This window comes from Dermacentor albipictus, chromosome 4, assembly GCF_038994185.2.
Source record: "Dermacentor albipictus isolate Rhodes 1998 colony chromosome 4, USDA_Dalb.pri_finalv2, whole genome shotgun sequence".
Lineage (NCBI taxonomy): Eukaryota > Metazoa > Arthropoda > Arachnida > Ixodida > Ixodidae > Dermacentor > Dermacentor albipictus.
The window spans coordinates 57,482,298-57,506,853 of NC_091824.1; the positions used below are offsets into that span (position 1 = coordinate 57,482,298).

Genomic DNA, 24,556 nt, shown 5'->3' on the forward strand with positions numbered 1-24,556 from the left:
CCTTTTCACGCTCTTTCTGATACACACAGAAATCAATTTATAGACGCTGCGTAGAGACAACCGAAGATATACTGCGGGATTGTTCTAACCTTTCATCTGGATCTGGTTGAAGTTCGGCGCCTACATTTATATAAGTGCAGTTGTTTCCCTTTGTGTTCAGCTGCAACCGGGCCAGGCGTTTTGGGAACCTCGCTAGTTCTATCAAGCAGGCGCGCAAGCTCACTCAAGCAATGGTAAACACCGGCGTATGCCACACAATTGTCCATCCGTACCAAGATTACGCCACCGAATATTGCGCGGCATTGGACGACGCACGCTTGCGTTTGACGTGTGGACGATCGGGGCAAGGCCCTATAGTATTGCAAGCATTTTATGTGCTCAAGATAATCGACTTACAACGATCCCTTGGGCAAATGACGACAGCTGATGATGAAAGGCGACGAGGGTAAGGGCATTTGCTTATCGGCCGATGTTCTAATGGGGAAATTCTGAATTCCCTCTCTCTGAAAACGGCGTCCACGGTGTAATTGTCGTCATAAGATGCAGCGTGGTCGTCGTTTGCTTTGAGATAGTTGTGTACCATAAATAACTGCTTGCGCTCGCGGACACACACTCACGCTCACGTAGGCACACATGCATGTGCACTAAAGCCTTATACAGGGTGTTTCACCTAACTTTAGCCAGAGTTTAAAAATATGCCGACGCACTCTAAGACGACGCCACCAAAGGCATGTTGCTCACTTTTGTATGTAGCGTGTCACGCTACTTTTTTTATTTTGCTCGATTAGATAATTAGTCCATATTAATTAACCAAATTCTGAAGCAACGAAGTTAGGCCCGAAAATTCCCAATAGAAAGTTGTAGAGCGCTTTGCAAAACTTCCGATTAGACAGTTTCTAACTTTCAATCTATCTAGTATTAGTGTTTTTCAGCTTACTGCGGATGCCCGCGAAATACGAAAAAAAAAATACCACGTGACATACCCGCTTGCACGCCGCGATTACAGCGCTCCCAAACTGTCCGTGTACAAACGTACAAACGACGACAGGGCGGTGACGAAGGCGTTGGCTGTGCGATTAACGCCAGCGATGTGCTTCCCTCGCGACGATTCATGCTAGCGATAGCCAGCTAAATAGCTGTTTGTTTGTGCGCGGAACGCTTGAGGGCAGTACAGTCGCGACGCGCAAACGGGCATGTCACGTGGTGTTTTGTGTGTTTGTGTGTGTGCGTGTGTGTTTTGCATTTCGCAGAACTGTTTATTCGGACGTTTTGCAACCGGCCGGCTCTGCAACATTCTAATTGGAATTTCTTTCCTAGCTTCCTTGCTTCACAAGTTGGTTAATTATGCTTTGGTAATTATTTAATTAAGCAAAATACGACAATAGCGTGACAGACCACATAAAAAAGTGACCAACATGCATTTGGTCGCATCGTCTTAGAGCGCATAAACATACCTTTAAACTGGCTAAAGTCAGCTGAAACACCCTGTTTATGCTTACATTTCGCTTTCCTCAGCACTATACACAAATCGTCTACTGCATGCTCCTTCTTCATGCCAGCATGCCGCAATTATACTACTGCGTGAGAAATCTGGCTGACAAAATTACTACAATGCATTATTGAATATTGTTTAATGGCAAGCCTTGTTGACGAGAGAACCACGGTTCAGCATTCTGGACACTGACGCGACATTTGTATAATTAATTATCCGTGCCGAGATGCGCGACATTCGTCGTGTATTGAAACGCGCCAGAGTGACTCCAATCTTTAACCCCATCAGACGACGGCTGTCGCAACTTTCCTTGTTCGCGAGTTAGCAAGGCAGTAAAACCGGCGCCCGCTCAGCGACAAGAGCCGCTGTGTTTGTTTTTACGGCTTGGTCTCAAGCCAGGCGTTTTCTCTCCTTTCTCTATCGACTCGTCTTCCTTCAACGATTCCAGCTGTCTCTCTTTTTTTTTTCTTACTTCTCGTGACCTTCTCCACCACGTGAGACTCACCGTGCCTTCCTGTGGAGACACGGCACGGCATTCGGGCACTCTTGGACAGGTCGCGTTGTCGCGAAATTGCCGCGCGCTTTCCGCTCGAGGTTTCCTAAACATGTGAGGACCGCGGATATCTCCAGGTGACTTTACATATTACTTAAGAGGAAGCTTTAGCTCGGGCCCAACTCCGACGCGGCCTATTCAAATACATGTAAAAACGCAAAAACGTTTTTATGAGATAACCCCTGGACCGATTTTGATGAAATTTGTTGCATTTGAGAGAGTAAGATAAATTCTAGTGACTGTTGGAATCAGAATTTTGATTTAGGGCTTGAATTTTGTTAGAAAGATTTTCAAAAATTCAGAAGTTTGAAAAAAATAGAAGCATGAAGTTTACAAACTAATAGCTCTGCATCAAGAACAGATATCGCGGTTCTGTAAACGGCATCCATTAGATCATTCAAAGCGGACAAATATTATATGTCATTTTACACCTTACGTGAATTTGTTACATTGCTTACGAGGGTTCTGCAAAAGTTGTAATTACATATTATTACATTTTTTGAGGTTCATGTGTAACATATCAATTTTGTCCGCTTTAGATGTGCTATCAGCTACAATTCACAGAATTGAGATATCGTTTTTTCTTGTTGAGTTACAGAGTTGTAAACTTGATAGTTTCGTTTTCTGAAAATTTGCAATTTTAGTCAATTTTTTATAAAATAATGACGGCCTAACTCAAAAATTCGAAACCAACAGTCACTAGATTTTAAGTTTTTCTTTTAAATGCAGCAAACCCAGTAAAATTTAGTGTAGTGGTTGCCGAGAAAAACGAATTCTCCTTTTACATGTATTTAGATAGGAGCACCCGAGCTAAAGCTTCCTCTTAAGTGGTGCGATATCATCGGGCAGTATCAGTGCGCCGCAGGCTGTTCGACACGAATTTGGTAATGGTCCTGAACGGGAAGGTATACGAGTTTGTTTTTTATCGGCTTGATGAAGGAAACAGCGCTAGCTTCTCTTTGTTGGTGACTGTTGTGTGTTGCATGCGCTTGCACATATAGCGATTCACTCCACATCATGGAAGGAACGAGCTAGTTCGTTCGTCGCCAGTACTATTGTTCGGTATGTGATGCTTCAAAAAACACGACCGCGAGAGAAATGAAGTCTCCCACGCAACGCTCAAAGGGACGGCTTCAGGCAAGTATACCGACCAACGACGCTGTATGCGGATGTATGGACGGCCGTTTATCAATAGGTGCGTTGCGAGAGTGTTGCTCTGACAGTGCCTGCGATTTAGACTCCGTGGAACTTTGCTGTAAGGTTTCACCATGAGCACGACGACATAGCCCAATGTCACACTGGCGATCGTAAAACACGAACCGACTCGCGTTCCTGCCATACGGCCGTTGCCGCGCGAACGTTCGGCTCTACCGATACGGATCTGCGTTCGCCGCCGAGGTCGCGCGCGACGTGACAGCCTCGTCGTTTCTCTTGTCTGCGCAGGCTTGGATGCTAGCGGCGCAGCCCCGCAGCCGGAAGCAGCAGCAGTGCGAGCGGCGGGCCTGAGCGCCGTTCGGCCCGCCACAAGCAAGAAGCGGAGAGCCAGCGAGGGAGACCCCATCATCACCGGGCCGCGCCCTGCCTCCTCGCGCGTGTCCGTGCCTGTGCTGAGAAGAGGGGCGCGCCGGACCGGGGCCCGGTGGCCAAAGTGGCCGGCCTCGCGCTGGAGGCGGCCGAAGCGTTCGCGCTGGAGCCGCAGCCCCCACAGACAGCCACCAAGATCGGCGACCTGGACCTGGCCATGAGCTCGTACTTCGCCAACTCGTACCTGCCCGACATGCGGCCGGCGTCGGGCGGCGTCGTCGTCGGCAACGGCGGCGACCACTACGGACCCCCGCCGCCGCCGCCGCAGCAGCAGCAGCAGCCCAACGGCGACCACTGCGACCAGCGGCAGCAGCAGTACTTGCAACAGCACTCGTACGGGGGCTCACCCCAGGGCTACCCGCGGTTCCCGCCGTACGATAGGCTGGAGATCCGCGCCATCAACAGCGCCCCGAACTCCCCCAGCCCACCGGGCGGCTACTACGGTAACCACTGCGGCGTGCCCCCGCCGCCCCCGACGCCGCACCAGCAGCAGCAGCCGCCGCAGAGCATGACGCACCCGAGCGCGTACGTGCCCGCCGCGGCGTCCGTGGACGGCGGCCAGAACTGTCGCGGGTCGCCCAGCGAGGCGCCCGTGCCGCCGGCCATGGCGCAGTACCCGAGCTGCAAGATGCAGGGGGGTCCCCTGGGCGCGGGCGACCTGCCGGCCCGGGCGGCCTCGGAGTGCGTCCCGCCGCAGACGCCCGTCATGCACCAGGCGGCGTGCGGCAGTCCGCCCGGCGTCCACCACTCGCCGCCGCAGCAACAGCTCTACTCGCCCAGTCACGGCGGCATGCCCCCCAACGGCCAGCCCACGCACAACTCGGGGGCCATGCCCAGCCCTCTCTACCCCTGGATGCGGAGCCAGTTCGGTGAGCGCTCCCTCTTCTCTTCGCGCTCGAGTCGGGTCGCGCTAATTGTTGCATTGCACAAGTTTTGTCGGCGGAATAATAAATCCGCATCCATCGCCACGATCACTGTGGTGATGGTTTTGGTTTTGAGCACGTGCCTAGAAAGTGGGCAGTGTCGCCGTTGTATAGATGCACAGCACTGGGGAACAGATGGCGTCGTATGTTTTTTTTTTTTATTTTCCTTTCCTTATGCTCAGGAAGAAAATGAGAGGTCTCCGTAAGCTTTTCCTGATGCCCTTTCACCTTCGCGACACATTTCATGTGGCCGCGGACGTGTCGATTTGCATAACCGATGGTGGTCCTGCCAGATCGCCCATGCAATTTAAAACCTCCAGCGGATGCATCTGCAATAGAAACGACTACGTAACACCATTTGTCTGGCGCCTGCCGTATGATTTTATTCTTTTTCTAATAGGTTTTTGGGGAACGCTTGATTTTAAATGAGACGCCAGCACGAACGCTTTAACCACGCCTCAACTACGATCATCATTATTGTTAGTCTATTTAACTAGCAGAAAAGTGTCTTCCGCAGACCTCCTTTTGTCAGCCGTCCATATCCGGAGCCCTCAAATGTTTTATTCTCATCCATCCAACTAGTCTAATCCTTTGCCGCCGGCGACTGTATTTCCCTTCTCTTTGCAGTCAATATTTTTATTTATAACACACTGCTAGCCAGCTTGCGCAATTCTATTTCTCCTTTCTTGCATCCAGTGTAGAATATGGCCCGCCCTTGTTTCACCTCTAATTGAGGCTGCTATATTTCTATCGTTTAAAATTATACGTACAGTATTCTTTCTTGTGCCGTCACTTGGTGCCCAGTCTTCAGCTCCTTTCAAGTTAAGTTTTGGTCATCCGGGACTACGAGGGTAATTAAGGTTCTCAAATAAATTTTAGTTAATTCCCAAATGAAATGGCAGTCTATAATAATACGGTAGGCGGTGATCGAACAACAGAAGCGTCGGTCAGAAGCGAACTTTCGACAAAGAGCGTTTTACTTCCTCACTGGAGAAGCCCCCTTGTCGAAAGGGTGGCTTCCAGCACAGGCTTCCCGCTGAGGATTTCCTCGTACGACCATCGTGTATTGCTTTGTCTTTGTCATTCTTGTCATTTTTCTATTATAAGGGTATGAATGATTGGGTAAAAAGACTGCTGGTAGCACAGCGTTGGTAGCTCTCGCGTAAGGCCCTCGCCTGTTTTAATTCGTGTGAGCATGTGCGGATCACATCCTGTATACGCGGAGATGTTGCAGCATCAGACTGAAGTTTGGGACTCTTCCTGATGCACTTCGATCAAGAAGCAGTGCACACAGAAAACAATAAAGTTTCGTCCGCAACGAGAACCAGCGACGCGATATCTGACGAAGTGTAATGCGCCCGAAGCTTTACACTACTTCCTGAGGAGTTTGTTGGAGTGGACATTCGCAGGCGCGAGCAAGCAGTGTCCTTTTGAGAAGCAAAATAGGGGTGAGTCGTATTCGTTTTTCTTAGTTCAACCTCCTGGTGTTGAAGTGGAAACACTCAGCCTTTGTTTCTCCTCCTCATCCGTGCGGACTTAGCCACTATCTTCTACTAAAACAATTATTTAGCTGCTTACTGCTGAATTCGTCCTTTTCGCGAATTTATACTTTGGCTGCTCCAGTAACAGGCGTCACGCTATCCTTGAGGAAAAGGAGACGACGGGAGTGCCATCCAGTAAGCATGAGAACAAGCCGAGCGCTAAAAGAAGAAGTTGCACTTGACTTCTCCTTTTTCCTCATTTCTGTGTAGCTCAACGTTCCTAAGTGCACGCTCCGGTACGGTTTTGTACCGGAGTGTGCCAGGTACGAAAAAGTTTGCTGAAGGACAAAGTAAAACTGAAGCACGATGCGGCTGAACACGCCGTCAATTGGTAGTTCTAGCCCTAACGAATCCGTGCCATCGGGGTACTTGTGCGTCAGGCTGTTCCTATCCCAAACCTACCCTTATCCTGAGCACTTGTATCCTGAACAACTTATCGAGGGAGACGCACCTGTGCCGCACATGAGCGGTTCAACGTAAAGTACCCCAGCTGTGAACAGATTTCAAAAAGTTTGCGTATGAATATTTGACCGTGACGTGCCTCGTCGTGCACGTGGTGCGAACACTAAATCTACGTGTATGTTCCACAATTAAGCTTCTTTTTTTTTTTCAACGCTCGTCGATGCGCTCACATCTGCTCAAATAGCACCTTGGTGTCCCAGGGTTCTGTTAGGGTCCGTGGCATATTTCCAACGTGGAAATGCAGATTCGCGAAACGGATCATGTTTTATCTTTCACGTCTGAAAGTGGGACTTGTTGGCTGCAAACACACAATTGGTTTATGCGGACTAGAGAGACTGAAAAATGAATAAAAAAACATCTACAGAAAATGAAATATATTTGTGTTTCGTATATGGTTTTGGGATAGCAGTATAGCTTGCCATACGCCGTTACTCGAATGAGATTATAGCGAGTTCTTGACGCTAGCAAGGAAGGCGTTACTCGAAGGCACCAGTGTCAGGAGCTATAGTGCTTTCACACCTGTCCTCACGCACTTGCGTTCTTCTTTGTTTTTCTCGTGGCCTTAGGCATGCTGGTACCTCTCCTTGCTCTTCCCTGGAGCACTTTGCATAGTTCCTCGCGCGAGGAAAGACAATCCGCTTAATATTCTTCAAAGAGCCCTACCGAACACCATGCTGTAAATGTTTCCCAACCCGACTAAGCGTCGTGCTATCATTGTGATCAAAGCCGGCAGTGTTGCAATACCACATCAGAAAGCCGTCATCATGCTGCTCTCGCTTCCGCATACAGAAACCGACGAACGAGCCTCACTACGCTAGCCCTATCATCTCAGCCAAACTCCGCGGCAATCTAAGAATCTGAAAACGCCCAGGTTTCCGTATATGTGACTAGCCATGCTAATAGCTTTCACAAAAGACAAGTTGCGAATGCGGTCTGCGAAGTGCCTTTTAGCGCTTAGGAATTTCACAGGACACGGCACATATCACTCGCGCGGCCACTTGCTGGGAAACTGAATAAACGTATACTACAGATACAACTGACGCAACAAAATTTTTCTGAGGAGAATGATTGTGAAGAGCCCTTGTGTTAGCAGTAGGGGCTGTTTATAGTGTTACGTAGGAAGGCGTGCTATGCTGGTACGCATGCACCGCTGCCAATGCGACAGATTAGTTGAGCGTCGCCATTTGGAATAAAGCGTATACATTCAAAACTGCGGCACTTATTCCCTCACGTGGGGCCATTGCATGTGTGAAGGGAGTTCCGAGCGTTGGCCGCTCTCCGCAACTTCCTTCAGCAATATATACCTAACGCCGGAGGCCTCTGGTTACGTTGATCGAAATGAGAGCGCCGGTTAACCCGCATGGCGTTTCATCCTTCTCCCTCCTTTCGCACACCTTCCGATTAGTCACAGCGGTGGGCTTTCCTCTCGCAGCATTACGACAACGCGGAACACACCTGAAGCTATAGTGTGTACCGGTCCGCATCCTCGCTGAAGGTGACGTCGTGTACAGCAAACAAGTTTCCCGAAGTGTCGATTGAAGCCACCGCGTAAAAGACAATTAAGGTAACGCCCCAGGGCGCCCCCCGGAAGTCGTCGGCAAGAACTAAACCGCATTGGTACCGTAATTTGGTCGCACGTTATTCCGTCTTCTCAGCCCTCGACGACGTCGCAGTCGCCCGAGGAGCGCATACGGGCTAAATGACGTAACCCCGACACTTGCAACCAAGTTCCAAGCACGCGTCAATTGTCGAGCATCAGCACCTGCGATGACGTCAGTGTCGCTGTAGAGGAACCTCTCGATCCTGATCGGCGTATGCGCAGGTGAGCTGGCCGTCACGCTCGGGGCTGTTCGGCGCTATTCGGCGCAGTTCCGAGGTAACGAATTCGCCACGACCGTCGGTATATTTCCGGTCGCTCTTTCTTCAGCGCAGTAGTCTCAGTAATATCGACGTCGCATGCACTACCTCCAGGCAGCTGCCAGCGGTGCAACGTCGGCGAGAGGGTGCGGGAAAGAGAAGGCGAGGATGACAGCAGCGTCAGGTCGAAATTCGAGGACGTATTCCTCGTCGTAAATCAGCCGGGAGGAGGGCTCGGGCGGTTCGTCTTTGAAGCCAAGCACGTCGGTTGCCGACGCTGCGTATACCCATACCCCTCCCTGCGTCGGCGTAACCGCGACGAGGTAAACGGCGCTCATCGCCACTAATCTTTCGGCTTTCTGGCCGGCCTCGTAAGCCTGCCCGCCGAGCCGGTGTCGCTGGATTCCCAAAACGACATGCGCGCGCACGCAGGACTGTCGCACAGAGGGCCCGCTACACGAGTGTTGAACGCAAGTCTTCTCGTTCCTCCTGCTTCTTTATTTTTATTGTTTTGTCGTGGTTTTCGAGCTCTTATTTTTTCGTCAATCAGCTTCCTCCTTTTGTATAGCCGCGCCTAATCCTGCCTGATTCATGTCCGATCGGTCTTTTGTTCCAGGGGTAACTGGCTACCCGCGCGTATTGTCGCCTGCGTCTCACTCCCTTTCAAGGTCTCCGTTGCGCGCTATCTCGCCGGCTAATCGACAGGAAGGCTTGCAAATCCATTCGGGCGTTCCTTTTTTGCTTCTTCTTCTGTTTCCTCTCTGCGTATTTCTAAACGCCGTGACGCAAATTGACGTCAGTGCGTTCCGTAAGCCGAACACTAGCTTGCAACCCGCTTGGCCAACACCTTGATCTTTGCAAGCGGAATGAACAACGGGTTGGTTGGTACGTAAAATGCTGTGAGCCGAGTGGCTTTGTTAAGAGTTGGCCAAAGGTGACACTCTGTCGAGCCGCTTAGCCAACTGGCAGAAATCGAGCCAACGCGAGGTCACCGCCATGCCTTAAAACGTTTAGGTCTTGGTATATATGCTCTGTCGCGCGCCACCACACGTGCTGCTACGCCCGAGCGATCACACTGTTTCCGCTTGACCAGTTGGCTGCGGATTTCAATGCTTGGTCACCTGACCTTTGGTTGCTGTTGTAATTATAGCTGTGACGGGTGCGCTATCGATGCACATCTACGCCTCTGAGCCTTGAATTTATGGGCAGACTACGGGCCCTCAGCTCCTCCTACAAACGATGCGACGAAGTCGTAACACGCTGTTACGTAGCCGAACCGCTCCGTGTGCACGTAACATCGCGTTCCATCTGCGTATTCTGACTCTTGATCTTGTTATAGCATTTACACTGGAGTGGACGTAAGAACTAATCGATTTATATCCTATAGAAAGATGAATCTGACATTCTCAACTATGCGCCAACGTCTTCAGCATGTCGATTCGTAGTGGCAATGCCCGTTGTAAGGAAACGTACGAAATGAGCGTACAACAAATGAATGTGTCACTGAATTTAATAGCGTACCAGCGCGATTGTTTGACGTTAAACGCGCCATTATGCAATGTTCCATGCTACAATAATGAAGTCCCTGCTTCAACAGCCACATGTGAGATAACTTTTTGAGCAAAAGCCCTAAAAAGAAAGAAATAGCGCACTGTATTGCTCGTTATCTCTCTCCGTCCAATTTATGTATTTATTTCCTTTATCAATGCAATTTTGAACATAGTCTTCATTGTCAGTATAGTTATCTGCAACACAAATGTTTCCTGCTGCAGGCGGGCAGATAGACTTAGTTTGAGATCCGTTGGACAGTGGGCAAAGCACGTGGCACCTGCTACTTCCGTATCACTTTTATGTGTGGGCTAAGGCGTTATGAGTGATGCAAACCACACACAAAAAAGGTAGTGATCAACATCGCAAAATGTAGAGTAACCAAATAGTCGATGACGTAATTTGACGCTTGAGCACGATGTTAAAAAGAAATATTATGCAATTAACATTTGAACGCCTGTGCACGGAGTGCAAAGTACAAAATAAATAATTAATTAATAATAATAATAGTAATAATAATAATAATAATAATAATAATAATAATAAACTATATACACTTTCAGCACTTTGAATCAAGGTTCCGCGGAATAAAACAAAATAAATATTGGCACTGAAAATAAGACTAGGGTAACTATTGGCATATTTCGGAGAGGCAATATGTACGGCTTGGTTATATTCCGCAGATTCTTTAAACTTGATTCATGGTCAACGGGATTGATGACAGGCATGCCATTTATAGCTGAATATGCTTTGCAAAAAAAACTTTATTTTTCCTGGTTTCATTCAAATTGACTGTTTCCCTTATTTTCTTCGAAAAGCGTCCGCGGAAAACGTGGATGCACAACAAATACAGTCAGTGTTTTTATGCGAAGCATATTACGAGGGCTCAACCCAGCTCCTCAGGCGCGGCGGTGACCATGAAATCACGTGACACCGTGACGTCACGACAGAGGAGAAGTGGCTTTGGCTCAACTCTTGCAAGACGGGCTGGGTGGGAATCGAACCAGGGTCTCTGGAGTGTGGGACGGAGACGCTACCACTGAGCCACGAGTACAACGCTTCAAAGCGGTACAAAAGCGCCTCTAGTGAATGCGGTGTTGCCTTAGAAACGCGCTGTTTCTAAGGCGTGCGTCTCTTGCTCAGGCGCACATTTCGTTGCCGCGCCGAACGCTGCTTTGCTCGACGCTCACCGCGTCCAATGCGGGGCGCGTAGTCGCTGCCCTGTAGCCCATTGTCTTACACCCCTTGGCGGGTCGACGGGAACGCTGTCGCGTTCCACTCTTGAAGGCGAAGAAGTAATGCATGAGTTGTTTCTTCGTCTAGCCGAACCAAATATAGCCAAGCAACAGCAGTTCACCAGGCTAAACAGTGGTTCAACAACTAAAATAAAGGCTAGTATGCTTCGCATCCTGGGCTTAACCTTACCTAAGCCACAGCCATTTTTTTTTTTAAATCTATTTCGTCGAGATTCCTATGGACTAATTTTTTGATGTTATTCCACCACATCACTTCAGGCACTCTGTACAAACGCTACAAACATTGTCGTATCTGCGCCGTCTTTTGAGAACTCGACCGTTTTGTTTTCATGCTCCGCCGTCTTCCCCTTGGACGTTAATTTCGAAGGGAGTGTTTTGCTTGGCCTCTGAGATTGCACCGGCGCGCCGTTGTGATCTCAGGGGACACGGCTATTGAAGTTCAGTATCCGCATCGGTTGAGTGGTGGCGCCTCCTTTCGCTTCCTGATTTCACATACACAAAAAAAAGACCATGGAGATTTACAAGAATAGGAAGAAAGAAATTAGAAAGGAAAATCTACGATAACACGGAGGGCAGTGCCTCGCTATTTGAGGCTCTAGCTGGTTACCTCGGGACAAAAACATACTGGGGCAAATATTCGCAACAATATGAGGCATGTTCATGCGGAAACAATCATCCGAAGACCACTAAGCACACCGTAATGCAATGCGAAGGGATACTCCCAGCGAGATCCGGAAGTAACGCAAATCGTCCAGAAGCGCTTGGATTTAAAGTGGGTGGAACCATCAACCGGCCAGCAGTCGCGGTAAGCAAGATACGTTACGAGTATTGGTGGAAAAAATGCCGGAAAGAGGTTGATATAACCGGACTTGTTACAGGCGAAGGTAGCGTTACCAGGTAGATAGCAAAATTTTGCGGAAGAAATGTATACAAAAATGCTAGAATTAACTTATGTATACCATGCACGACAAAATCAAGCAGGCTAGGGGACTATTCATCACCATCCCTTTACGAAAGCGATACCATTAAATCAACATCATCGTCATTGGCAGAGAGAAATAAATGTAGACACAGGACCTTCAATGTTGTGGAGCTCGCCGTAGACAAAAGTGGAAATGCTAATGTCACAACTGTTGTGATGAGAAAATGTGACGTATTCTTTATTAAACATGAACAAGTATCAGAGGAACTTCAGTTTGGCCTAGCTGGTGTTTACTGCATATCATATTGACCGCAAATGAAGACGGGGACAGCGGAAGCGAACACAAAAGCAACACGGGCGGTTGTTTGTGTTCTCTTCAACCGCCCGTGTTGTTTTTGTGTTCTCTTCCGCTGTCCCCGTCTTTATTTGTGGTCAATATGATATGCATGAACTAGTGTGCATTTTATGCATCCCTTCCTCCCTTTACTCAAAGGCAAAATAAAGAAGTGCAGAAAATTATCGCTTGTATATACTTTTGCTGGTTTGAATTGGACAGTAATCTACTGTGGAACATAAAACTGGCTACTTACATTGCACTCCATTGAGGGGCGATTAATTTAGGGTTTTGTTTCCATTTTTAATGAGTGCAACAATAAACGAATGATGCAGATCGAAATACGGATAGGTTTGTCTGAGGTAGAAAACACGGAAGGGTTGAATAAACGGGTGAATTAACGTGTCCCCGTGAGACGCGCATATGTGTGCTGTCTTGTAATTCAACACTTTCCGAAGGCATTCGTAGGCATGCACACTGCGTTCGTAGGCACGCACACTGCACACTGTATGCGCAACAACGCATACAATGCGTTGTTATTTAATAACTGCAAAACAAGCGCGCAAGCAGGCTTACATGAACGCCGGCTATAACAAGGCATAGTTAAAAAATTGACACTGCGCATTTCTTAATCAGCACGACTGTGCACGTGTGTACCACAAGCACATAAGCTTAATAATTCTACAAAAGAAAAGAATGATACGAAAACGCGTACCAGACACACACAGACACACAAAAAATCCAACTAGAAGAAGCGACCCACAAAAAGTTCATGTAAACTATGCAATAAAAGTGCTTTAGAGTGTGACACACGGATATCATTGTTCGAGTATGGTCTCGAGATCACATTCGGTATACGTAGGGTTCGCAATAATCTGCATATCAAATAAAATTGATACATTCATAAGTAGCCGTGTGTAATGTGTGTGCTGTGTATAACAGCACGCCGAATCATGATGTGCAGTCGCAGGCGATTGAATTAAGAACGTGGCAGTTAAATCGTAGTCAAAAGCGTGGGCTGTGCTGATGCATGTTAGAGAACCAACCTTAGTTTTGTTGAGCCACACCATGTCTCAACAAAGACGGGCCTATAGCTGCCGTACAACGAAACCTATGTGTATGAGAAGCGCAGACACCTTAATGCCACATGCACTGAACACTATATATTCAAACCTTTCTTTTTTTGTTCCTTTTCTAGCATTTGGTTAGTAGTTCCCACTATCTCTACGTGAATTCTGGAGGCAATGCATGTCGTCGCGTCTGCAAGATGTGCAATAAATAGTCATAAATGTTCGCTTCTATTGACAATGTACGCGGTCAGGGGTGTTTGTGTAATGACGTAGCAGAGGATTAATTGGTATTCGGAATTGCACATCGGCAACTTTGCTGACATGCCAATTTACCGGGGCCCGTATTCACGATAGAGAGCTTTAGCTTTGCGGGATGCGTCTTAGGGTATACTGATACGTGGAACTTTAGGACCACTAAACATGCACTTATACCGCTGACAGCGGAGGGAGGTTTCTCTGATTGCATAACAACATGGCAGCGCCCAGACTGTCCGCCTCAATCGCATTTCGACCTTGCTGTTTGCTATGTGTCGGGACAGAAGGAAATGAACGGTAAAATCAGCCATCGCTTTGTGCCATCTCACGCCGAGTACGAAGCATCGGTGACATTTTATCATTCCTATTGAGATCAGCTGTCTGTCTTGACGGTGCTAAGTCTAGAGGGACCGGGACTGAGTCGGGAAAGTGATTTGTATTGCGCCAGATGGCGCCACAGAAGTTAGTGTTGGTGATGCGTTGGCAATGCGGAACGCTCCAAGAGCCTAAATCTTCACTGCACTATTAATTTAATTACGTGCTCCAGCACGGTGAGCGATGACGGTTTGTTAAAACGTTGATCTCTCGGCATTTCTACCGCTTTCCTGCGATGCGCCTGAGGTATCACTGTAACGTTTCACGTATCACGCAGGTCCACAATTCTAGTATTAAGTGTCATATGCGAATTACTGTTGTTGCGACGATTGGCTCGGTACCTTGCCAATCACCGTCGTGGTTCGCGGGCTTCCTAATGCCAGCCAGTAAGGAAATGCTTTTTCGTAAGCATTGTTTCGTGGATACTGGTCTTGGTTTTGTATACGCCTGATAACACTGGTAAAGCTCTATACAAGCAGACTAGCAGGTTATGCACAATTGTGTTCTGCTTCTCCTTTCTGCGTCTCCTTTATCTTTCAGTGCACCAGGCATGATATAACATACTTTCACTTTTACAGACTCTGCCTTGATACTGGTTATAGTGTTTCATCGTGGATAACCAAAAATGACGCACACTTACATGTATACCAAGGGCCAGGAATGATAATTTACAAAGTCGGATTGTTTATCTTGAAGCATCCCGAGGCATGATAGAGTACGCCCACGCGCTAAAAAGAGATTGAAACTACTCAAACGCGTACTAATTGTTAAAAACGTCGCTCATCTGCTGCGGATGTCACACTTATAGTACAGGCTCACAGCTGTTTCGATTTCAGGGAAAATTAATTATCCTTTATCAGTTCCAGTAAGGTTTCTTTAGGAAAAATAAATAGAACACCTTCTGTGGGACGTGCCACTCACGTTAAACTGGAAATATTGACTTTATAGAGAGATAACTCTGACATTAATGAGATACAAGCCTTAATAGTGATCTAGGCCGTTCTTTACCGTGCTACCTTGCACTACACTTATCCATCCGGTTCTGCAGACGAATGCACAGCTTCATATATTACCTGCTGCACGTCAGTAACGTTCACGCGATTTCAGATCCGGAACTGGGCTGGCCTGGACACTCAGGGCGATGGCGGATTAGAAAGCTGCTTTCTGCCGATCTTTCACAGCTTCGGAAAGACATGCAACCAAGCATGCTCGAACTCATTATCTATGCGAACCACGCTCCCACATTTCGTGCCGGGGGTGTAAATAACGTGAACTCACCGCGACCTGGACGAAGCAGCATTTGCCGCGAAGATTCTCATTTCCCAGGCGTTGCACGTTGCCGAAGCGAAAAAAAAAAAACACATTTTTTTGCGGCACAACCAGCCAGCCATCCAGTAGGGCGCTGCCCGGTGCTCAGGCGCGATTATTTTCTTTTTTTAGACGATCAGCACTGAACACACGTGTATAGGAGCTTGGACGGACGCTTCACGTGATAAACAAAACACAGGCACGAGTGTGCTCGCGCTCACATAGGCCGCCCGTACGACTTGTTCACGATGTCGTGGAACGCAGTATGCGTTTTGCTTCCAGTTCCGGTCTGTGCGTTTGGTCACGTGGCATCGTCACCCCCTTGGAGGGACGACAGACATCGTTCCGCCGTTCAGTGTGGCGTGAACAATTGGCAGCGGCCCACGCCGACAGGGACGGACGGCCGGATGGGGTTAGCGCACCCCAAACCAACAACCCCTACTTTTTTTTCTTTCTTCTCGTCCTTGTCGCCTTTCAGAGGAGAAAAAAACTAACCCCTCCGCTTGGGCGTCCAAGATGGTTTTCGTTTACAATGCCGAGCGCAACTCTTCAAAGGAGTAGCCGACGTCATTAGGGTGAGCACGGAATGGCTCGACACCAATCCCACTTAGCTTTTTTTTTTTCTGTTCTTGCTCTTTGAAGACAGCGAAAAGCAAGTCGCGTTCCGCGTCGCGATGCCCGTAAGGCACGCGTAACACACAGCAGGGCGTCTGGTTTGGCGCGCAGTTCGCTTTCCTGTTTATTTATACATTTTTCTTTCACGCGGCTTCTGAGGCGCCTGCAGTTGCTTTCCTCCGTCGCCTCGACCCCGCATCACCCCCTGCCTGTTGCACACTTCGAGCCGAACGCTGGTTCTCTGCTCCCGGAAATTTTTTTTTGTTCTTGTTTGCGACGCGCTATAGCCTCCCTTCCTGCACTTCGATTTTTTTAGGCGGTTTGTTTTAGGGCCTATAAACGTCACCAAGATGGCTCTTTACGGGACGACCCATGTGGAGAAGACTCCGCGGGCGAGGCACAAGTGTTGGCGCTGCTTCGGGCGATCTCTTTCTCCGCCTTTCCGTTCTTTCTTTCTTTCTTTCTTTCTTTCTTTCTTTCTTTCTTTCTTTCTTTCTTTCTTTCTTTCTTTCTTTCTTCCTTTCTTTCTTTCTTTCTTTCTTTCTTTCTTTCTTTCTTTCACTTTCGCTCACACGCGACCTCCTCGAAGCTTTTTCGGCTCGTAGAAGCCGAGAAAAGCTCTCGCTTGGCCGTGGGAGTGACGCGGAGCGTTCAACAAGCTTGCGACATTCGACTCCTGTGGTCATTTTGTGCCTTCTTTTGCTTAGTTTTCTACTTGTTTGTAGGCTCTTTCTCTGTCTGCGTATACGTGGAAATCCTGTAATGATGAGTAAGTCCAGTGTGAACGCAGTGACTCTATTTACGTAATGCTGTAACAGGGTTCATTCTAGACTGCATTCTCGTTGTTGCGTCTGCCTGCGTGCGACTGACACTTGCTTCCGTGAATGCGTGTCCTTTGGTTCGCCTTAAAGGGCAACTCCAGCAATTTTTCGATGTGCACTGACATTAATGAAACTTTGAATATACCTTATCTTTCGCACTCTCATTATCTGTACCAAAAGATGTGATTGCAAGTCATTTAGTTCTCCTGAGAATAAGTTTTACAGATTGGTTATGTGTTCCAGACTTATGCCCACGAATGCATGACTTTTTACTGGCCACCACGTATTTGTGACGTCAGAGTCTACGCCGCCAATTCGACCAGAAACGACGAAGCTGGCTCCTTCTTCTACAAGACGATGGCCCGCAGTCATCGTTTTGGCAGACGTGATGGTGTTTCTCACCGTCTTGCCGTAGCACAAGGCGCTGAGCTTGGTGCTAGTCAGCTACCTCGTGCGACTGTGGCGGGTCAAAAGCAAATGGCGATCCTTCAGCGCTCATATCGTAGCTGAAAGCGTCGCTGAAATCACCGCTGAAATCACCGCTATCTAGTTCAAATGAGCTGGCAAAGCTCCCTGTGTAGTCAGAAGACATTGTCAGCTTCGCTTTCTTTTTTTTTGCGTTACCACTATGCGTAATGCGTGTTCAGCACGTTATGCGTGCTTACATTACGGTGGTGTAGGATCTGACGTCATCGACTTACTGTAGACATCACACGAAGCAGCTGCCCGTTTCGATTTCGGCACCTCGTTTATCGGTTACTTAAATTTATTGATCAGTTTCTAAGCAAATTGAACCACCCTACTGGTGACACGATTGTCAATGCCTTTTGAAAGTGACAATATCTTTATATTGTTAAAAAAACGCCAGAGTTGTTAGGAAAGTGACCTTATAGATAGCCAAATTCTTTGTCAGATTTTGTTAATGTAACTTGACTTAGCTTATTTAGTTATTGTTTTCCTTTTATGCCAGCTGTTTTGATGCGCTTATCTGAAGCGGAAAAGTGGGTGCAGCGGCAGTAATTGCTCATTCTCGTGATAAATGCACGCCATCCGCGTAAAATCGTGCCTAGAACAATCTCTTCAAAACCGCGTGCCATTCACAATACATTCGCAATGAAACCGCGCACCTAAAACAATCTTTTCAAAACCGCAACTGTCATTCGCAATGGACGTGAAGTAACAGTAAGTGCTTGCTTTCGTGAAGAATTCACGGCATTGTGGACAACGTGTTAAGCAGTCATTGTATAGCAACAAAGAGATGTTTCAAAGCAGTTCCTCGCAAATGAAAGACTGCACGTGTAGACGTAGGCTTTGTTCACTTCACTTTATCTGAGCTATTCATTCCGACCAGTAATACGATCATCCAAGGGTAACAAAGTAACCTGGAAGACAGCACACGTGCCTTAAGCGACATATTTCAATCACCATTACACTCGGAACAAGCTAGAGATTCGAAATCAGCCATCTATAGCCGTCATTCGAACAATTATTCAGCAAGCGTTCTGCTCTTTGATGTTGCCCAACAACGTTGATAAGCCACACCTGACACTTCTAAAGCTTGCTGTGAAACCAGCAAATGTCAAACTACATCTGTCTCTTGGTTATTTTACTTGCATATTTTTTTCATTATGTGTAGTGTGCACAAAATACTATACTTCCTCTAGAAGTAAAGCCTCAACAATAAATTTTGTACGTCGCAAAGTTCAGAGTCCAAACAGCACATTAGGGCTTGTTATAGAAGTACTGTTAGCTCTTCGTTTGTTATGGAGCCCATATAGACTATAAAACGCATCACCAGAATTCAATGTGGTATACTTACAGAATGACTGTAAGATCCTTATATTTGGCAAAAAACATATCGTCAACTCGCTAGCCCGCTTGTGCTGCACATGGTATCCGCTCTCTCTCTCTCTCTCTCGTTCTGTCCGTGCGTGTGTTTTCTTTTTCCTTTTTATTTCCTGTTCTTTTTCTCTTTTTTCGTCTTTTTTTTTTGTGTGAGGCAGGAGATCAGCACATGCTGGAGGTTGGCACATGGCACTGAGTACTGAGACGCCACCTGGCGACGCACAGCTCATTTCGCGCTGAATTTACTTCCTTGTCTGTTTATCAAGCTTTCTGTTTTGGCTATCTCCGACACGTGTCTTGTGCGCGTTGACAAGCCTGCGAGCGAGCTTACATGCACCACCAGTCAGCTCGAAGTGCACCTCGACATGCGCAACTGTCGTCGTATGTCTAGGGACAAAATCAAAAGTGAGCTCAGCGTCACTTCTGCAGACAGTGCAGCTGTAGGAGGCCGCGCGCTCCTACCATTAAACAAAACAAGCTGGTCTAGAAAAGAGAGAGAGAGAGAAACAGATGTGGGAGTTGCGCATCCTATGCTAATAGTATGCGCAGTATAGTATGCTAGTATGCTAGTAGCTTGCAAGAAACTCTAGAGCTTGCGCCTCCGTGTCAGGAGTATTTTCTGCGTGGGTATGGCTTATTAGAGATTTTGAGTACGAATGGAATGGTTTCGAGTCTACTGGTAGCATTGGATAGACATATCGATAAAGCATTCAACTTCTTCGCTTATTCTGAAGCAAGGTTTGAGTACGGGCTAGTTGGTATTCCATGGTATCAATCGTCACTTACAGCGCATACATAGACGGAGGACAAAAAAAAAAAAGGACGACGTAGACAAGCGCTGACTTCCCCGGCCACGGCGGCCGCATTTCGATGGGGGCGAAATGCGAAAACACCCGTGTGCTTAGATTTAAGAGCACGTTAAAGAACCCCAGGTGGTCAAAATTTCCGGAGTCCTCCACTACGGCGTGCCTCATAATCAGAAAGTGGTTTTGGCACGTAAAATCCCAAATATTATTATTATTATTACAAGCGCTGACTTCCAACTGATTTTTATTTTCAGAAACAAACGTATATACCCTAAACACCAAGACAAAAGCGCCCTCTACACGCAGCAACCCGACATGAGAATGCATTCAGAATTTGTTACCTAACATGTACGAGAGCGCATGTGCGACCTTAGGAAAACGAGTTCTTTGTCTGTTAGTGCGATTGATGGCTTACTAACCGAGTCGCCATCGGCGATCGCTGCTGCTTCAGTGATAATTCTGGTATGTTCATTGGTATGCCTAGCTAAGATTGTCGTCTCCTCAAAAACTGGGACGCAGCCGCATTGTGCGCAGTGAACCCCTAGGAAGCCTTCCCGCCCTTTGCGCACTTTATTGCTGTGTTCTTGTAATCTAACGTTAAGACATCTACCAGTCTGTCCTGTTCCTAAGGTCGCACATGCGCTCTCGTACGTGTTAGGTAACAAATTCTGAATGCATTCTCAAGTCGGGTTGCTGCTTGTAGAGGGCGCTTTTGTCTTGGTGTTTAGGGTATATACGTTTGTTTCTGAAAATAAAAATCAGTTGGAAGTCAGCGCTTGTCTACGTCGTCCTTTTTTGTCCTCCGTCTATGTATGCGCTGTAAGTGACGTTCGCTTATTCGATTGTTTCTGAACATTCGGCGCTATACAGGCACGTACCCAGAGGGGGGCCCGGGGGGGCCCGGGCCCCCCCCGAAATCAAGTGGCATACCCCCTCCCCCCCCCCTTCCCAACCACGCCACCATTCCTCACACATTCCTAAAGCGCCGCCAGATCAATGTTGAGACTTCGCAGCTGTTCATCGGTCAGCATTACGCTGCCTTTTTCATTCCTTTTATATGGCGGTAGTTATCGGCATCTCTTGTAATGTGAAGGACAGTTTTCTCGTAGATTCCGCACCCGCGCGATTAACTCGAGATGCGTTCAGTTGTCACCATCTATTCAACCGTCACGCGCATAGCTGTTGCTTTTGTTAGTTCAACCTTCTTTATTTAGGCTGATCCTGGGACCAGGAGAGGGATGCGGCTGTTACTCAGCTGGTCTGTACTCTCATGGAACGAGTTGCGGCCGGAGAAAACACCAATTGCGTTTAACTTATCCCTTTGCTTCATTGTTTCCTTGAGTTACGGCTCGCTGCGACGCTGGCAGATGCCTGGAACCATATACACGTGATATGGGTTATATAAGGTGGGAAATAAAATTATGTGAAAGAGCGTCCATCATGAAACCCTGCAATAACCCTTAAGCCCATAAGCAAGATGACTGTCGCCCATTGCCTCGTCTGTTTTTCCTTAACTGTATAGCATTTTTCGTGCAGAATTGGCAACTGGAAACAAAAATTGCAAGGAGTTGAGAAATTAAGCGATCTACTAAGGGAGAGAGCCAAGGCAACTACCGAACTGCAAGCAAAAGCGAATAATAAAAAAGTTAACCGTTGTTTATGAGAATATTTATGGATCAACATCTTTTTATTTAAAAGGGAAGTAGAGAAAACGCCGCCGAAAGTGGAGAACAATTACTTGTTTTGAATGACGCTTCTACAGTTATCGGTCGAACCGCCTCACGTAGCCACTTCTCTGCTGCGCTTATATGGGTGTTTTTCTAACCTTTCGCGGTGAGCGCAGTACGTCTAGAATCGCAGAGTCCTGCGCTCTACGCGGTTGTATGGGACTGGCGGCCGCACAGCGTTACGCAATTCGCGGAACTGTCAAAACTGATCAACAAGGCGAAAATAACTGATATTCGAAACAATACCTTAAGAAAGACTGAAAAAGCGTAAAAAATGAACGCAGCCTGAAATCACTAAAAAAGAAACCTGCCATAGGACAAGCCATGATGTATGCACTAAAAGATAAGAAGGATAATATCATCAGCAATCTCGAAGATATAGTAAAAACAGCGGAAAAATTCTAAGCTGACCTGTAAACAGTACCCAGAGGAGTCACGATAGTTCACTTAGAAACAGTAATGAACAGGATACAGAAACTATCCTATAACTAGCGATGAGGTCAGAAGGGCCCTGTAAGACATGAAACGATGAAGAGCGGGAGGATAAGGGGGAATAACAGTCGATTTAATCAAAGATGGAGGAGACATATTGCTTGGAAAACTGGCGGCTCTTTATACGAAGTGTCTATCGACTGCAAGGGTCCCAGAAAACTGGAAGAATGCAGACATTATACTAGTCCACAAAAAAGGAGACGTTAAAGAATTGAACAATTATGGGACCATTAGCTTGCTCCCAGTATTATATAAAATATTTACCAAAATATTCTCCAATAGAATAAGGTTAACACTGGATTTTGTCAACGAAGGGAACAGGCTGGCTTCAGGAAGAGATACTTTACAATGGATCACATCCATGTCATCAACCAGGTTATCGCGAAATCTGCACAGTACAATAAGCCTCTCTATGTGGCCTATATAGATTACGAAAAGGCATTTGATTCAGAAGAGATGCCAGCAATCGTAGAGGCACTACGTAATCAAGGAGTACAGAACGCTTACGTAAAACGCCTGGAAAATGTTGCTACATGCGTGAGGTATTTGTTTGTTTGAACGAGGCGCGTAGGCGCCATCACTCCAGAAAAGAGGAGGAAGAACGAACTGGGCTCGCGCTGTGAATCTAACCGGTCAGCGCTGCAACCGTTGTTGTAAATGTAATCTGTAAATACTTTCTCGTCTTACTGACTCGTCTTTCGCGTTAGAATATCTACAGAGGTTCTACAGCTACCTTAATTCTACACAAGAAAAGCAGGGAGATACCTATAGAGAAAGGGGCCAGACAGGGAGACACAATTTCTCCAAAGCTATTTTCTGCGTGCTTAGAAGAATTCAAGCTATTAAACTGGGAAGGCTTAGGAGTAAAGATCGACGGCAAATATCTCAGCAACCTTCGGTTTGCCGATGACATTGTTCTATTCAACAACAATGCAGATGAGTTACAACAAATGATTGGAGACCTTAACAGAGAGAGTGTAAGAGTGGGGTTGAATACTATTATGCAGAAGATGAAGATAATAATAAATGGCCGGGCAAAGGAACAAGAGATCAGGATGGCCAGTCGGCCACTAGAGACTGTGAAGGAGTACGTTTACCTAAGTCAATTAATCAGAGGGAACGCTGATCATGAGAAGGAAATTCACAGAAGAATAAAAATAGGTTGGATCGCATACGGCAGACATTGCGAGCTCCTGACTGGAAGCTTATCATTATTATTCAAAAGTAAGGTGTGCAATCAGTGCATTTTGCCAGTGCAATATGTCCAGTGCCAATGCATTTGCCAGTGCGTTTCCCAGTGCATTTTGCCAGTGCATATGGGGCAGAAACTTGAGAGCAAGTTAAGGACCACGCATAGAGCGACAGAACGAAGATTGCTAGGCATAACGTTAAGAGAGAAAGAGAGTGGTTTGGATCATAGAGCGAACTGGTATAGACGATATTCTAATTGACATCAAGAGAAAAAAATGTAGCTCGGCAGGTCATGTAATGCGCCGGCTAGATAACCGTTGGACCATTATGGTTACAGAATGGGTACCAAGAGAAGGGAAACGCAATCGAGGACGACAAAACACTAGGTGGAGCGATGAAATTAGGAAATTCGTGGGCTCTAGTTGGAATCGGTTGGCGCAGGACAGGGGTAATTGGAGATCGCAGGGAGAGAGAGAGAGAGAGAGAGAAAAACTTTATTGGTTCTATGAAGGGGTTTAGCGGTGAGCCGCCTTGCGCTTGCTGCCTGGCTTCTCAGCACGGGTGTGCCCCTATTCCAGGGCTCCACTGAGCCTGGCCACTTCGCACGCGTGCTGCACGATCGCCCTTTGGGCGGTGAGCTCGCTGCTGGTGAGCAGGCCCTCCCATTGCTCCGCACTCGGGTTTTTACGCAGTTTTTATGCACTCGGGTTATGCACTCGGGTTTTAGATCGCAGGGAGAGGCCTTCGTCCTGCAGTGGACATAAAACAGGATGATGATGATGATGATGATGATGATGATTATGATGATGATGGGGGTGGTGGGCCCCCCCCGAAAAAAAATCCTGGGTACGTGCCTGGCGCTATAACAGTTTCAACGCTTAACTGCCTCCGAGGTGGAGCGTACATGCGGTAGCCACGTGACGACCGTTCAAAGTGCCCGCGCTCTATTATGCAGAGCCAAACCAGAAGCACTCGGACACTACAGAACGGAGCAAGCTTGTTTGTGCCATGTATGTCGCAACATCGGTGAGACGCCTGATAACGTCCCACAGTGCGTGACTGTATCGAAACTTTCATTGCTTTATTACTTCAGAAATAAGTGACTAAGTGGAGGTGAAAGAAAAGCGACAACCTGCGCAGAGTGCATAAAGCACTTGTATGAGGGAAATTTTATCCCGTCCAGGAGGAATCCCTGCTGCTCATAATGAGCACTTTCATGAGCGAGTGAAGCGTTTATTTGTTTATTTTTATTAGCTGTTATTGTTTGCGCGGCGGTCTAAGTGGCGGAACCCAGGATGTTTCGTTCCTGAGCTGACATCACTGATGGAGGGCTTTGTAATGTAAACAGTTTAGGCAATAACTATGCTCCATTAACGTGTTACACGCGGTTACCACACCACGTATATCTCGTGTAACAGTTGCTTTTAGTCCACTTGCTGAACAATGTTAGCAGTTAACTGAATTCCTATCGTGTGCAGTCAACACAACGTATCCAGCAGAAATGTCGCCGCGTAATGTTCCCCCTTTCTTCTTTATTTTTATTTATTTTTTATTATTATTATTTTTTTTTTTTTTTTGC

General features: G+C 47.2%; 1 protein-coding gene across 8 annotated transcripts in view; it reads left to right on the forward strand.

The window, feature by feature from the left end:
- Positions 1 to 24,556, forward strand: part of LOC139059103 (homeotic protein antennapedia-like) — a 368,433-nt gene that overhangs the window by 305,427 nt on the left and 38,450 nt on the right. For 7 of the 8 annotated variants that reach the window (XM_070537001.1, XM_070537004.1, XM_070537003.1 and 4 more), the window contains one exon: positions 3,489 to 4,498. In XM_070537001.1, the coding sequence (XP_070393102.1) occupies positions 3,787 to 4,498 (712 nt within the window). In that variant the 5' untranslated portion in view covers positions 3,489 to 3,786. Of the gene's footprint in view, positions 1 to 270; positions 446 to 3,488; positions 4,499 to 24,556 lie in introns of those variants that run through there. The other variant, XM_070537008.1, reaches the window with a different exon arrangement.